Here is a 16,041-nt window from a genome sequence, read left to right as displayed (position 1 = left end):
TTACCAGCAGTTGCTGGGCTAGTCCAAACCAGTGAGGCCCACAAATGTGCAGCCTCTGAACACGTGGATAGATTTACAACTTTCAGGCATATGCACAAGTGTTCCAAACTCTGGACGAACACACACACATGCACACATGTGTATTAATTTTGGGCAAGTGCACAAGTGCTTGAAAACTGTGCTTGTGAGAAACTCTTCACATGCACACAAGCAAATCTTGGGCACTTGAGTGACTTAGGGTAGGAAGTGTTGAATTCTTTCAGCAAACACTAGCACATGGACAGGACTCAATAAACAATGATGGTCAGCATGTGTGCTGCATTGGAGCTGTGCTGAAATTAAGACTCATCGAACGGTTTCCTCCCAAGTCATACTTTCCCAAGACATGAACATTGTGGAACTTCTTGCCTCCCTCAGTTGTTCCTACCTCCGACAATCCACAGACCTATAAAACCCAAGCTTACTGTCAAGCTGGAATATGAAAAGCCCGAACAATTTAATCATTATCTCCCGATTTACTTTGTAATGTTTTAGATTTTCAGTCTCAGTGGTATCCTGCACTACAGAGCTTGGCTCTTCAATTAAAAAAGAGAGAATCCCAATAAAAATAAAATAAATAAAACGAGGAGATTCCATTCATTTTTGATGAGCTACGGTCACTTTCTCTCTTTTCACCATCAAATCCTGCTTAGTGTCTTGTTTTAATAGCATTTCCCTGCACATAAATGCAGTATAAAAGACCTTTCATGGATTAAGATACTGTTGATCCATGTCACCACGATAGTTACCCATACATTAATTTCAACAAGCAAACATCACACAACTGAAGAATATACAAAATATTATTAAGCACAAAGAACAATGTTAGAAATGTATCACATTTATATCAAGATACAAAAACGCTTAGTGACACGGCGAAAACAATTACTTTAACTTACTCCGAAACACGTCCAGGTGCCAGGGAGCCCATGAATCCACAGGGAACACCAAGTAATGACAGAACTGTACACGAATTGGAGGCATTCCCACCGCGCTGCCATCTCTGAGATAAACATCTAAAAAATTAAATCCAAATGATAACTGGAATTGGCTATGTAGTTTCAAAAAAATACTTTTCTAGTTTTACTTTGACTAATTTGTAGCATTTCTGTCCTCAATGGGTTCAAGTCCCACTCCAGAGATTCTGGTGCAGTGCGGAGGGAATGTTGCACTGTTGGAGGCGCCGTCTTTTGGATTTGATGTTAAATTGAGGATCCATCTGCCCTCTCAGGTAGATGTAAAAGATCCTACGGCACTTTTTTGAAGAGCAGGTGAGCTCTCCTAGTGTCCTGGCCAACAGTTATCCCTCAACCAACATCACTTAAACTGATTATCTGGTCATTATCACATTGCTGTTTGTGAGACCTTGCTGTGTGAAAATTGGCTGCCGCGTTTCCTACATTACCCCAGTGACTGCACTTCAAAAGTAGTTCATGGGCTCTAAAACATTTTGGGACATCCTGAGGTCATGAAAGGCACTATTTAAATTCAAGCTTTTCTTTTTCATTTATACCAATACACTGACCGGTAAACAAGAGATCAATTGCAACGCGCAACTGAAAGAGGTGACCAGACAAAACAAAATCTCGCCAGATTTCAGGAAACTTTGTGGATTAGCAAATCAATTTTCAGGTAAAAAAAAACTGTAAAAATCTGAATTAATTTTAAAAATTAGTTAAATTATTCCATTAAAACTGCTCAAGATTGAAAAAGAACCGTAATCATTTGCTTTAACTAATTTTACAAATCATTGATGATATTATTTACCGTGTGTCTGTATCTTCAATTGGAAATTTATCAACCACGTTAATAATATCCAAACAGACCAGTCCAACACAGAGGATCTGCTTTTCCTTCGCTGCCATTCTGTAATAACACACATTGAACAATACCCTCATTAGTTATCCGCACTGCAGCTGCACAATCAAAATTTCAGGGGTGGGGGGGAAAACAAAAACTAACCACTGGAAATCTGAAATCAAAACAAAGAATGCACAGCATCTGAAACGAGAGAAGGCGAGTCCATATTTCAGATGCGACCTTTACATTTCCAGAATTTTCTATTTACACCCAAGGAGTTTGCAGAATCCTTGCTCTATGGGATGTGAAAATGCTTGCTGCGTCACACGCTTGATTTCTGTTGTTTGTGGAAACAAGGTTTAATGTAAAAGCATACTGCCTTCATGAAAGAGTGTTTGGCAAACCTTTTTACACCTGCAAATAAAGGATCAATGAAAGTGCACCACAAATACTGCTCCCGTGTGGCATTGTTACGATAGAAAGCAGCACAACTCTTCCCTCTGAACAATGAAAGATTTACCAAGCACTGATCATGAAGTCAGTGTCCCTGCAAGGGGAATGCTCTCCTCAGGAATGTGCATCTTGTCTTCCAGAAACTCCTTTACATAATCAGCCAGCTCACAGCATCAATCACAGTATTTTGGTCATCCTTAAAGTCCCACATGTTCTACTCTATGACCTGCCAGTAATGTTGTCTAGCACCGACTAGGTGAGCAAAAACGACGTCCTCACCTTGATCCATTAATATCAGTAAGTGCTAAAGCCCATGAACATTAATCTGTTCCACTGGTACTAGTCAAAAAACATTTAGCTGCAGAATTGAATTCAGGATATTGACTACATGGTGTCCGTCCTCCTTTCTGCTAGATTCCACTCTAATATCACACATCAGTACTCAAATGCTCCATACCACCAATGTGCTATCCTATAAATCACAAATTTGCAGATAAATCTGATTACATCTGGTTAGCAGTACAGTATATTGCTAGTACAGAAACTTATATTTAATTACTTCTTGCTTGGGTAATAATGTATGCTGGTGTGCTCCAGTTTATTTCTTCTCTGACTCACTTTTTAAAAATAAATCTAATTTGGCACTGCATTCTCAACCAGAATATAGATTTTATTTTCCCCCCCAGTAAGTAGTTACAGTAATTGTGAGAGCTTATTGCACAGTTGCTTTCTAAAGAGTACTTAAGCTGACAATTGCTTGCTGGAGCTAATGAGGGACCAGTGGCCATAAATTACTTCCTCAGCCTTCACCATTAATATCAACATATACTAAAGTCCATGAACGTTCATTTGTTTTGAAACTCTAGAACTTAATTCAGTATCAGAACCCTTTACCCTCCCTTCTGCAATTGATACCACCTCAGGGGCCATCTATACTGGATATTTGTTTTCATAGCACAGTGACTTTATCCTCTCCTTCTCAAAAATTAACTCTAAAAATGATAATAACTGACTATATGGCATGCACAATGTCCCAGTTAGTAAACATATTGTAGAACTAAGTCATAACGATAAGGAAAGTTCAAAGTTTGATCATTGGTCGATGTTCAGTTAGCTGACTTCAGCTTGGTCTACAGTAGGAGAACTACAATTAGAGTGAGCCCTCTTGCCTGGGAGGGGGAAATCAGCCTTATAGTTCCTGTTCCCCATTGCTATCCAACAATCCCTGCTAGAAAGTGCTTATGCCTGTCCAATGATGGATAGGATTGGGCTGGAACTGATTAGAAAAATGGAGCAATAACCCCATCCCAGAATGCACTATGTACCCTTGTGAAAATGGTGACAATTATGGATGGGCCCTTAGCTCGAATATTTACGAAAGTATTTATTTGAATGATTAAATAAAAGGGTGAAATTAAATCTGAATCAACCACAGAGCTTGTTGCTAAAGATGACAATTATGCAGAAGTCGTCAATGATTAAAAAACTATGTTTCAATCACGGCATAAACACATGCCAAAATTATAAACTGCTAGTTAGTTATCTTATGAATTAATTAACCCATTTTCCTCGACTGTATTTCATATTGGCAATTACCATAGAAGTAATCCAATTATCCTTAAAACCTTTTAATATTCCCGCTGAAGGCTCTCTAAATGGCAGCAACTTCATAAGCACACACACTGCAAGCTTCCCATGGAGGGAAAAAGATTGAACAGAATTTAACATTTAATTCCCATCAGTTTGCCTTGGTGCGAAACATTGGGCTAGACTTTCCACTCATGATCACCCATATAAGCAGGCTATCACCCATTTTTGCTCAAAAGTGGAAAGTAGGACCGGAACATCGCCCATTCATCGCTGGCCCAACTTTCTGCACACATGAATGTTCTGCATTGCCCAGCCTAAGGCTATCGCCCAGATGATCACCGACCATAACTTTTGCCATATTGCCCACACTTCGCTGAGCTGATCGCTGGCCGAAAAGATCGCTGGAGAAAAGCTGCACTCACCTGACCTTAAGTCGGCACTACTCGGCAGTACTCGGCACTATGGACGCCATTTTGAATGTCAGAGGATCTACTACGGAAAGGCTGCTTCAAGTGCTTATGAGGAGAAACAATTTGAGTGTGATTTTAAGGGCCTTTTTGACTCTTGCCAATCATCTAATCACATTTGTATCTGTTGACGACAAATTAAGGGCATTTATAGCAATTTATAGTGATGGTGTCTGTAATTTCTCTACCAGTATTGGTCACTAATCACATTCTGCAGTCTGAAGATGGGAGGTGGTTTATTGAAGAGCATTATGTGCCCAAAGAGATGGCAGACAGCTGCAGAGGAGGAGACCTTACACCCAACGCATTTACAGGGAAAAGTGATCATACCTGAACTTGTCAGATAGTACATGCATTAAGAGGCTGCGCTTCTGAAAGGAGGTCATCAGTGAGATATGCCAGCTATAAAAGGGAGACCTGCAGCCTACCAGCACCATCAGGAAGAGGAGGATGCGGAGGAGGATGACAAGGACCGTGGGGAGGACAATCAGCCGGGTGATTAACCTATGCCCCATGCCCACCCGCAAGACTGGAAAAGCCCTGTGGTAGTTACGCAGCTGCAAAAGTCCTGCGTCAGCAGCTCATAAATGCACGCTTTGCGTGAACTTACACTGGTGACAGTTACAGTTGCGTTATGTTTCGTCCTTGCCTGGCCTGGCCATGGCCATTGTTTCCAACCATTGTATTCATGTTTTACCTTATGTTATTAGAAGGCACTTCAGGACAATTGTAAAGTTAAATAAAATAATTTAATAATGAAAGAGAAATTTGAAATGTTTTATCTAAAATATATACACCCACCCACCCTGAACATTCAACAATATTTTTAACACAACACAAAACACTAACATGATTAACAAGAATTAACAATATAACCCCCCCACCTCCCCCCCCCCCCCCCACCTGCGGGCATGCTTCCCTCCTGATCCTTAACCCCCCTTTTAATCCCCATGTAATGAGACCAATACGTCTTGCAGCAGGGGACCTCAAGGCCCGCTGCTGGTGGCTGGGGGGAGGGGGTGACATTGGCAGAATCTTCTCAGTGACTGGAGGAGATGATGTTTCGGAAGAAACGTCTTCCAAGCCAAAAGGAAGTTCTTCCTCATGACCCGCATCTGTCCGGGTGATTGGTGGGATGACATCTTGGGGTCCAGTGCCATCGCCCGACACAATCGCATGCCGTAAGGCATGCACAGCATCGGACATTTGACCCATTGCCACAACTATCCACTCCATGCCCTCCGTTATTTGAGCGGACATTGCGGCAATGTTTCCGATCAATCCATCAATCGCCTGGAGGAGCTCTCAACTGATGTCGATGCTCTCCCTAGACAGTGCAACCATATCCTCTTTAGGATCTGCCCATTGCAGCGTCTGCCTATCTCACTGACTCAACCTCCGCGGGGTCAGCATGGGCACTGGATGCCTTGGAGTCGCCTGCTGCAAGCTGCTTGGCCCTGCTACTTCATCTGTTGATGAAGATATGGCCGCAGCAAAACAGATGAAATTGTGTCATTGTCCTCCTCCTTTTCCTCCTCTTCAGTGGTGTCCTCTCCACCCATGGTGATGACCACCTGTAATGGGACTGGTGCGGCCTCCCTTTGTGCCTTGGGAGTCTGGGGACCTGCGAAACATAATTGTGCTTATTAGAACAGAAGGGTAGACATGCGAATGCTTGCGCTGCGCTGGCATACGTAGGAGGAGCAACACTACTGCAATAAATGTGAACGAGAGACGTTACATATATGATTACATCATATGTTTGTACATCTATGGAATTCACTGCCCCAGAGAGCTATGGAGGTGGGATCATTAAATATATTTAAGGTGGGGATAGACAGATTTCTGAATGATAAGGGAGTCAAGGATTACAGGGAACGGGCAGGGAAGTGGAGCTGAGTCCATGATATTAAATGGCGGAGCAGGCTCGAGGGGCCAAATGGCCTTCTCCTGCTCCTATTTCTTATTTTCTTATGTTGTTAACCTGAGAGTAGTACAGAAGCTGCATGCATAACATGACATCATTCATATATTATAATGAAATACTGTTACATTACTTTAAATTACCACTGATTTACCATTACTTTACACATTACTCACGTGGCGCAACAACGGGATCTGCACCACCACGGGTGGCAGAGCGACTGTAGCTGCCCACTAGTGCTGCAGCGTGTTCCTCAAAGTCACTGAGCAGCAGTGCTTGAGCAGGGCCTCCTCCTGTGCGTCTCTGCTCCGATCGATTCTTAGATATCTTCTCTGCAAATGTGATAAGAGCATGGCATAAGCTAATTGACAAGGTACTATTACGGAAAAACAACAGATTCTAACGTTATATACCAATATGGTTTGTATCCAATGGATGCATGGTTATAACATCTATGTTCCGAGAAAATATTTAATAAGATCGTGTTTAGTAACTAATGCTTGACACCAAACATCTGGCATACAATCTCCAGCAAGGGCCCCATCCATTGGCGCTTGAGGGGAGGTAGGCGGTTTATTTGACTCGATGGAGGTTCCCCGGCGGGGGGGGGGAAATCAGGACTGCTGGTGAGCTCGGCAACGACAGGAGTGTAATGGGAGAGGGCACCGTGTCCATGAGCTGTGCTCGGAGACCTCCGTGTGGCCGGAGCTAATGTCCCAAAGTGTCCCAGGGCAGACAGTGAGCCAGGGCAGCTCTCCCCCAGTCCAGGCTGGGTCACTGTGTAAGTGACTGCAGCCATAGAGACTGACACAGTCTGGGTAAATGTGACCGGATCCCTCAGAGCTCAGTCATGCCCCATCCACCAACATAAGCCAAAAGGACACTACTGCATATGTTTGTACATCTATGGAATTCACTGCCCCAGAGAGCTATGGAGGTGGGATCATTAAATATATTTAAGGTGGGGATAGACAGATTTCTGAATGATAAGGGAGTCAAGGATTATAGGGAACGGGCGCAGGTTCCGAACCCAGTCCAACCCAGTCCAAATCTTAGCAGGGAATCTACGCAAGATTATCCATCTTAATTTCAATCTGGCAGATTTACATATTCAATGGATCATTACAATTTAAAATCTATTTAATACTTACTCTTGCCGAAGCAACCAAGCTGTTCCATCTCTTGCGGCACTGGTCCGATTCCCTCGGCTCGTGGGACACTGAGGACACCACATCGGCGATCTCGCCCAAATTTTGTGATGGAAGTTTCCCATGCCCACCCGGGTTAATTGAGCCCACCGAGTCTGCACCTCATTTACCAAGGTCTCATTAGCCTCATCTGAGAAGGGTTTTGCTCTCCTTCTCCCTTCAACCTCCTGCAGACTCTCTCCAGAATCATCATGGGACATCTCCATCATTAGCTTCACAGCATTCGTTCAAATCCACCTTCTGCAACAGGTTTCTTCTCTCTCTCCCTCCTTTTGCTTAGATGACCCCTGATCTCCCAAATCGCGGGAAAACTTCTTTGCAAAAAAAAAACCCTGCCTGCGCAGAACAGCCGTTGCTATGGACGCCAGCCTTCCACATCGCTAAGTCCCATTCCACATCACTACGACTATCGCCCAAAATAAAAAGCAGAAAGTAGCGATCAAAGAAATGGGCAATCTTCCAGCGATCCTGAAAAATAAAAAAGACCGAAACATCGCCCAAATCGGAGTGGAAAGTCTAGCCCATTGATACCTCCAACAGATTTTTGTTGACCATATAATTTCCAAGAATAACCTTAGACTTTGAATAGAGAAAATTGTACAGAAAATATTTTTTTTTACAAAATGGCAAAACACAGGAAAATGTTCCTTTGAAAGGTTAATTCGTTAGGTGCAAAATGTATTTCCTTTCCCAGATAGTAAAGGATGTAAAAAAAGACAGTGGGAAAATGAAGACATTTGTTATTTGTTACAGTCTTGCAAATGGCATTCCCCGTGAGTCATATTTAGAATAGAATATAGAAATTTACAGCATGGAAGGAGGCTATTTTGGTCCATCGTGTCCGTGCCTGGCAACCAAGTTCTATCCAGCCTAATCCCACACTCCAGCTCTTGGTCCGTAGCCTTGTAGGTTACGGCATTTCAAATACATATCCATGCACTTTTAAATTTGGTGAGGGTTTCTGCCTCTACCACCCTTTCAGGCAGTGAGTTCCAGACCCTCACCATTCTCTGGGTGAAAAAAATTATCTACCTGTCCCGTTACCTTCAGAGATCTGTGGACATGCACTACAAGGTCCCTTTGTTCCTCTGCACTTCTGTGTCCTACCATTTATTGTTTATTCCCTTACCTTGTTAGCCCACCCCAAATGCATTACCTCACACTACTCAGGATTGATTTTCATTTGCCACTGTTCTGCCCACCTGACCAGTTCATTGATATCTTCCTGCAATCTACAGCTTTCTTCTTCATTATCAACCACACAGCCTGTAATGACCTTGCACACTACTATAAATTCACACGAGGCACATTCTGCAGACAAGGTCACTCTGTGACTTGAACCTTTATTCACAGAACCAAGAAGTGATGAACCTGCGTGGGATCTCCCTTTATATACCTGGATGATCAGGAGAGGAGTGTCTCCCACAAGTTCAACCCTTGTGGTCAAGGTGTGCATTTCTTGGGTGTATACAGTATGCAGTGTTGTTATGAAGGTTACAGTTACATGAAGGTTATATACATGACATCACCTCCTCTCTTTCTCCCCTCCCCCAACATCTTATGGGGTCAAAGAGTAAGTCTTTCAGGCGGTCGACGCTCTCTCGTGGAGCGCCGCAGTTGGGGCTCTGGTTGTTGAGCCTTGGCATGAGTCTCTGTGGTCACCTGTGGTGATTCCGGCTTGTCCGGGCTGGCCGCAGGGACTGTGCATGCTGCTGAATGTTCTTGTTGCTCGTTCACTGGCAGTGGTATGGGCAACATCTCATGATCTTCCTCAGGTTCCTCAGTGTCCATGCTGAACCTTTTTTTTTTTTAAAAACTTCGTCCAGATGCTTGCGGCATATCTGTCCATTGTTAAGTCTGACCACTATGACCCTATTCCCCTCTTTGCCAATTACAGTACCCTCAAGTCACTTGGGCCCCAAAGCGTGATGAAGAACAAATACAGGGTCATCGATTTCTATACATCTCCCCTTTGAGTTACGGTCATGGCACTCATTTTAGGACTGGCGCTTGCCCTCAACAATGTCTGACAGGACAGGATGAATGAGGGACAGCCGAGTTTTAAGTGTACGTTTCATGAGTAGTTCCGCGGGCGAGACTCCGGTGAGCGAATGCGGTCGGGACAGATAGGCGAGCAGGAGGCGCGATAGATGGCATTGAAGGGAGGGTCCTTGAATCCGGAGCACGCCCGGTTTTATGATTTGGACCACACGTTCCACCTGGCCATTGGAAGCCGGTTTGAACGGTGCCGTCCTGACATGTTTGATGCCATTACCCGACATAAACTCCCAGAATTCATAGCTAGTGAAACACGGCCGTTGTTGCTAACCAGGATGTCCGGCAAGCCGTGGGTCGCAATGACCACATGCAGACTCCCCAGAGTGGTGGATGTCGTGCACAAATTCAATATGATGCACTCGATCCATTTCGAGTACGCATCAACAACAATGAGGAACATTTTTCCCATGAACGGGCCCACGTAGTCTACGTGAATACGTGACCATGGCCTGGTGGGCCAGGGCCACGGGCTGAGTGGGGCCTCCCTGGGGGCATTGCCCAGCTGAGCACACGTCGTGCACCTGCGAACACAGTGCTCCAGGTCTGAGTTAATTCCCGGCCACCAAACATGTGACTGGGCAATGGCCTTCATTAGCACGATGCCAGAGTGCTCGCTGTGGAGTTCCCTGATGAATGCTTCCCTTCCCTTCTGGGGCATGACTAACCAGCTGCCCCATAATAGGCAGTCGGCTTGGATGGAGAGCTCATCCATCAGTCTGTGAAACGGTCGGACGTCCTCGGGGCAAATGCATGGCAGATGAAGTATAATGTGGATAAATGTGAGGTTATCCACTTTGGTGGTAAAAACAGAGAGACAGACTATTATCTGAATGGTGACAGATTAGGAAAAGGGAAGGTGCAACGAGACCTGGGTGTCATGGTACATCAGTCATTGAAGGTTGGCATGCAGGTACAGCAGGCGGTTAAGAAAGCAAATGGCATGTTGGCCTTCATAGCGAGGGGATTTGAATACAGGGGCAGGGAGGTGTTGCTACAGTTGTACAGGGCCTTGGTGAGGCCACACCTGGAGTATTGTGTACAGTTTTGGTCTCCTAACTTGAGGAAGGACATTCTTGCTATTGAGGGAGTGCAGCGAAGGTTCACCAGACTGATTCCCGGGATGGCGGGACTGACCTATCAAGAAAGATTGGATCAATTGGGATTGTATTCACTGGAGTTCAGAAGAATGAGAGGGGACCTCATAGAAACGTTTAAAATTCTGACGGGTTTAGACAGGTTAGATGCAGAAAGAATGTTCCCAATGTTGGGGAAGTCCAGAACCAGGGGTCACAGTCTGAGGATAAGGGGTAAGCCATTTAGGACCGAGATGAGGAGAAACTTCTTCACCCAGAGAGTGGTGAACCTGTGGAATTCTCTACCACAGAAAGTAGTTGAGGCCAATTCACTAAATATATTCAAAAGGGAGTTAGATGAAGTCCTTACTACTCGGGGGATCAAGGGTTATGGCGAGAAAGCAGGAAGGGGGTACTGAAGTTTCATGTTCAGCCATGAACTCATTGAATGGCGGTGCAGGCTAGAAGGGCTGAATGGCCTGCTCCTGCAGCTATTTTCTATGTCTATGTTTCTATGCTCCGTGTGCGGGCGCCCAATCCCCAGTCAGGACACATTTCTTAATCAACGATAGGAGGGGATCTCAGGTTGGTCCAGATTTTGATCTGGCGGACTGTGATGGGGGAGCCTGCGCTGTCAAAGGCTTCAACGGCCATGACCATCTCAGTGCTTTGCTCCGCTGCCCCCTCAGTGGTGGCCAGTGGAAGCCTGCTGAGCGCGTCAGCGCAATTTTTGGGGCCTGGCCGGAGCCGTATGGTGTAGTCATATGCAGCCAGCGTGAGAGCCCATCGCTGTATGCGAGCTAACGCATTGGCATTGACAGCTTTACTGTCGGACAACAGGGATGTTAACAGCTTGTGGTCCGTTTCTAACTCGAACCTTCTGCCAAAAAGGTACTGGTGCATCTTTTTCACTCAGTAGACACATGCGAGTGCTTCCTTTTCAAACATCCCATATCCCTGTTCTGCTTGGGAGAGCGACCTGGAGGCATAAGCCACAGGTTGGAATTGGCCCTCATCATTACTCTGCTGCAACACGCACCCAACCCCATAGGATGATACATCACGTCAAAATCAATTTCTTACAGGGGTTGTACAGGGTCAACAGCTTATTAGAACAAAGCAGGTTCCGCGCCCGATTGAAAGCCCATTCCTGACAGTCCCCCCAAAACCAATCACAACCCTTATGCAGGAGCACGTGTAGCATCTCCGACAATGTGCTTAAGTTATGCAGAAAGTTCCCGAAATAGTTCAAGAGTCCCAGAAATGAATGCAACTCCGATGTGTTGCTGGGCCTGGGCGCATGACGAATCGCCTCTGTTTTGGATTGGGTAGGCCGGATCCCGTCTGCAGCAACCCTCCTGCCCAAAAACTCGACCTCTGAGGCCAAAAACACACACTTGGACTTCTTTAGTCGCAGGCATACCCTGTCCAGTCGGCGTAGCACCTCCTCCAGGTTGTGGAGGTGTTCCTCGGTGTCTCGATCTGTGATAAGGATGTCGTCCTGAAATACAATTGTTCCAGGGATGGATTTGAGCAGGCTTTCCATATTTCTTTGAAAAATCGCGGCCGCTGATCGAATGCCAAATGGATACCTGTTGTAGACAAACAGCCCCTTGTGCGTGGTGATGATGGTCAGTAGCTTGGATTCTTTGGCCAGTTCCTGGGTCATGTAAGCTGAAGTGAGGTCCAACTTGGTGAACAGCTTGCTGCCTGCCAGCGTGGCAAAAAGATCCTCCGCTCTCAGAAGCGGGTATTGGTCTTGTGGTGACACTCGGTTGATCGTGGCCTTGTAGTCGCCACAGATCCTGACCGAGCCATCCGTTTTTAGGACAGGGACGATGGGGCTTGCCCAGTCACTGAATTCAACGGGCGAAATTATGCCATCTCTTAGCAACCTGTCCAACTCACTCTCAATTTTCTCCTGCATCACATACGGCACAGCTCTAGCTTTGTGGTGCACTGGTCTGGCGTCCGGGGTGATGCGTATCACTACTTTGGTACCTTTGAAAGTCCGGACACCAGGTTGAAATAGTGACTCAAATTTCTGTAGGACCTGTGAGCATGAACTTCGCTCCACAGATGAAATGGCGTGCACATCCCCCCATTTCTAGTTCATCTCGGCTAACCAGCTCCTCCCCAAAAGCACAGGACCATTTCCCGGGACAATCCAGAGTGGCAGCCGGTTCTCTAATCCATTATGTGTGACCACCAACATTGCACTGCCTAGCACTGTGATGATCTCTTTGGTGTACATCCGTAATTGCGTGTCAATGCGTTCTAATTTGGGTCTGCTAGCTCTGAGTGGCCATAATTTCCTCATAAGTGACTGGCTGGCCCGTGTCCAGCTCCATGCGTACCGGGATGCCGTTTAACAGTACTTTCATCATAGGTGATGTTTTGGTATATGAGCTGTGGATGTTTGCCACATGAACCCACTGAACTTCAGTGTCCATTGCTTTGTCCCAAGCATCAACCTGCCTTGCCGACCCCTCTTCTGGTTCATCTGCCTCATAAATTAGCCTCGCTGTGGGCTTCCTGCACATTCTGGCTAAATGTCCACTGAAGTTACAATTCGTATTCATAAATTGTTGAAACCAACAGGTTTTTGCAGCATGACTGCCCCCGCACCTCCAGCATGAGCTGCGATCGTTGTGAACAAAAGAGCTGTTACCAGGCATTCCTCTCTGATTGCTCAAGAGTAATCAAAGAGACACTCTGTTAATGGCTGTCAATGGCCCCATCCCGAGACGCATTGTCCACTGTGATGGTGTAAATGTCCGTTCAACCTGCCATTGTCTCTGTTGAGGACCCACTCTAGAGCCTGTTGCTGCCTGGGTGGTGTCGAATTGCCCTTGCCTGCCTGCGGGGCTCCGAGTCGCGTTTATAATGTTAATTCCCTGATCCAATCGGCACGTTGGAAGCAGAGTTGCGTGCGTATATTATCTTGGTTTCCTCCTCCCCCGCCATGAAGGTCTGAGCCATCAATGGCGCCGCTTCCAAGGTTAAGTCCTTGGTCTCAATTAGCTTTCTGAAATTCCTGGCATGACCAATGCCCTCAATAAAGAAATCCCTTAACATCTCCCCCCTGCAGGCGTCTGTGAACTTAGAGGCTGGCCAAGCGCCGAAGGTCCGCAACAAAGTCCGGTATGCTGTCTTTCCCCGACGTCGGTGTGTATAGAATTGGTATCGGGCCACGTGTATACTGCTCGCCTGTTTTAGGTGCTCACTGATCAGTTTGCCAAGCTCTTCAAAGGTTTTGTCCGCTGGCTTCTCGGGTGCGAGCAGGTCTTTCATCAGCGCGTACGTCTTAGGTCCACAGCTGGTGAGTAGATGCACCCTTCGCTTGTCAGCCGCTGCATCGCCCAGCCAGTCCTTCGTGACAAAGCTCTGCTGGAGCCTCTCGACGAAATCGTCCCAGTTCTCACCAACACAGTACTGTTCCCCAGTGCTACCGGTGGCCATTCTCGTGAGTCGTTGATTCCCGTTTCTCGTCGCCAAATGTAATGTCCTTGCACACTACAATAAATTCACACGAGGGACATTCTGCAGACAAGGTCACTCTGTGACCTGAACCTTTATTCACAGCACCAAGAAGTGATGACATTGCGTGGGACCTCCCTTTATATACCTGGATGACCAGGTGAGATGTGTCTCCCACAAGTTCACCCCGTGGTCAAGGTGTGCATTTCTTGGGTGTATACAGTATGCAGTGTTGTTATGAAGGTTACAGTTACATGAAGGTTACATACATGACACAGCCAATTTTTGGATCATCTGCAAACTTTTTAATCATACCCCCTACATTCAAGTCTAAATCATTGATATATACGACAAAAAGCAAGAGACTTAGTACTGAGCCCTGTGGAACCCCACTGGAAACGGCCTTCCAGTCACAAAAACACCCATCGACCAATGCCCTTTGCCTTCTGCCTCTGAGTCAATTTTGGATCCAACTTGTCACTTTGTCTTGGATCCCATGGCTTTTACTTTTGTGACCAGTCTGCCATGTGGGACCTTATCAAAAGCCTTGCTAAAATCCATGTACACTACATCAAATGCACTACCCTCATCGATCATTTAGTGATTGCTCATTTCAGTTTAAAAATGCAACTTGAAAATGAACATGCTCCATAAAATGGGTTGTTGCTCTGTGCCACTTCGAGCACTTTCCCAGTTTGACTCCCCTGCACATTTAAAAAGGCAGCAAATCAGGTCACAGAGAAGAGAGACAACAAAAATATGATAAAGTTAAAATAGTAAATGTAAAATAGAGATACTCATAAACACCAAAGAAATACACAACATCCTCAAAGGAATAATGATATACAAATGCAATACACAATAAAAAAAAGCAAGGGAAACTCACTTGCCAGCCCTGACAGCTGCCATCTCTCTACTAAGCTCTCTTATACAGCTGATCCAAACAAAGTGAAAATACTGATGAACAAGAAGGAGGTGACAAAGTCTAAACTTGCTTCATAACTCCTGCACAGCGCCATCTAAAGATGAAAGGCCTGTACTTCTGCTAAACATTATTTACTTTTGAGGTGGAGCTTTTAAATCATTTTCTTCACAATATTTTTGATTTATGAAGAGTTCAATAAAGGCAGAGAGTCTCCTTTTGTTTGAATTATCACAGGGAGACTAAGAATGAGACTTGGAGTAATAGTAATTTTCAATATCTAGAAAGATAGATACATGATGCATTTACACTGCAGCGTTAGTTCTGGTTTTAACCTGGAAGAACCACATTTACATTACTTGGCTTCTGCATGGCTAAAGATGTAGTGGTCTTGCTCAGGAGAAAGCTGTCTGCATACCAGGAAAGTAATGTGGGAGGAGCTCTCCCCCAACAGTTTAAAAACTTAAATATTTAAGTCTGGATTTTGCAGTCAGCGGCGAAGGGATGGCATTCGCTGCTGACCTCGAAGAAAGCTGCCCACAAAGATCTAGCGATCTCTGTGGCATGATTTCACCTCTTCCGACGTTATTTTGAATCTGACAAGAAGTCTAGGTGATCTCCAGCATCTAGCAACAATGATGTCATCAAGTTGACTAAGAAACCAATCACATTGAAGAATATTCACAGACGACAGTCCAGGAAGTAAAATGCACTGATTTTCCTTCACGTTTTAATCATTTTACAGATAATTTTTAAAAATTAATTCCTGGGATGTGGGCGTCGCTGACAAGACCAGCATTTATTGCTCATCCCTAATTGAGAAGGTAATGGTGAGCAGCCTTCTTGAACTGCTGCAGTCCGTGTGGTGAAGGTACTTCCACAGTGCTGTTAGGGAAGGAGTTCCAGGATTTTAACCCAGCGACTATGAAGGAATGGCGATCTACTTCCAAGTCAGGATGGTGTGTAACTTGGAGGGGAACTTGGATGGTGTTTCTACACGCTTGCTCTCCTTGTACTTCTAGGTGGT

The 16,041-nt window shown here is 45.3% G+C and overlaps 1 protein-coding gene across 3 annotated transcripts in view; it reads right to left on the bottom strand.

Moving 5' to 3' along the window:
* The window catches only part of khk (ketohexokinase), a 64,481-nt gene extending 49,458 nt beyond the window's left edge, over positions 1–15,023 (bottom strand). For 2 of the 3 annotated variants that reach the window (XM_070891944.1, XM_070891946.1), the window contains exons 1-3: positions 14,979–15,023; positions 1,807–1,905; positions 939–1,055 (exon numbers count right to left, since the gene is read on the bottom strand). In XM_070891944.1, coding sequence (XP_070748045.1) covers positions 939–1,055; positions 1,807–1,905; positions 14,979–15,001 — 239 coding nt within the window. In that variant the 5' untranslated portion in view covers positions 15,002–15,023. Of the gene's footprint in view, positions 1–938; positions 1,056–1,806; positions 1,906–4,304; positions 4,386–14,978 lie in introns of those variants that run through there. The other variant, XM_070891945.1, reaches the window with a different exon arrangement.
* Positions 15,024–16,041: the final 1,018 nt, after the last annotated feature.

Source organism: Pristiophorus japonicus, chromosome 10, assembly GCF_044704955.1.
Source record: "Pristiophorus japonicus isolate sPriJap1 chromosome 10, sPriJap1.hap1, whole genome shotgun sequence".
Taxonomy (NCBI): Eukaryota; Metazoa; Chordata; class Chondrichthyes; family Pristiophoridae; genus Pristiophorus; species Pristiophorus japonicus.
Note: the sequence above shows the minus strand (reverse complement) of the source record. Positions and strands in the feature narration are given on the sequence as shown.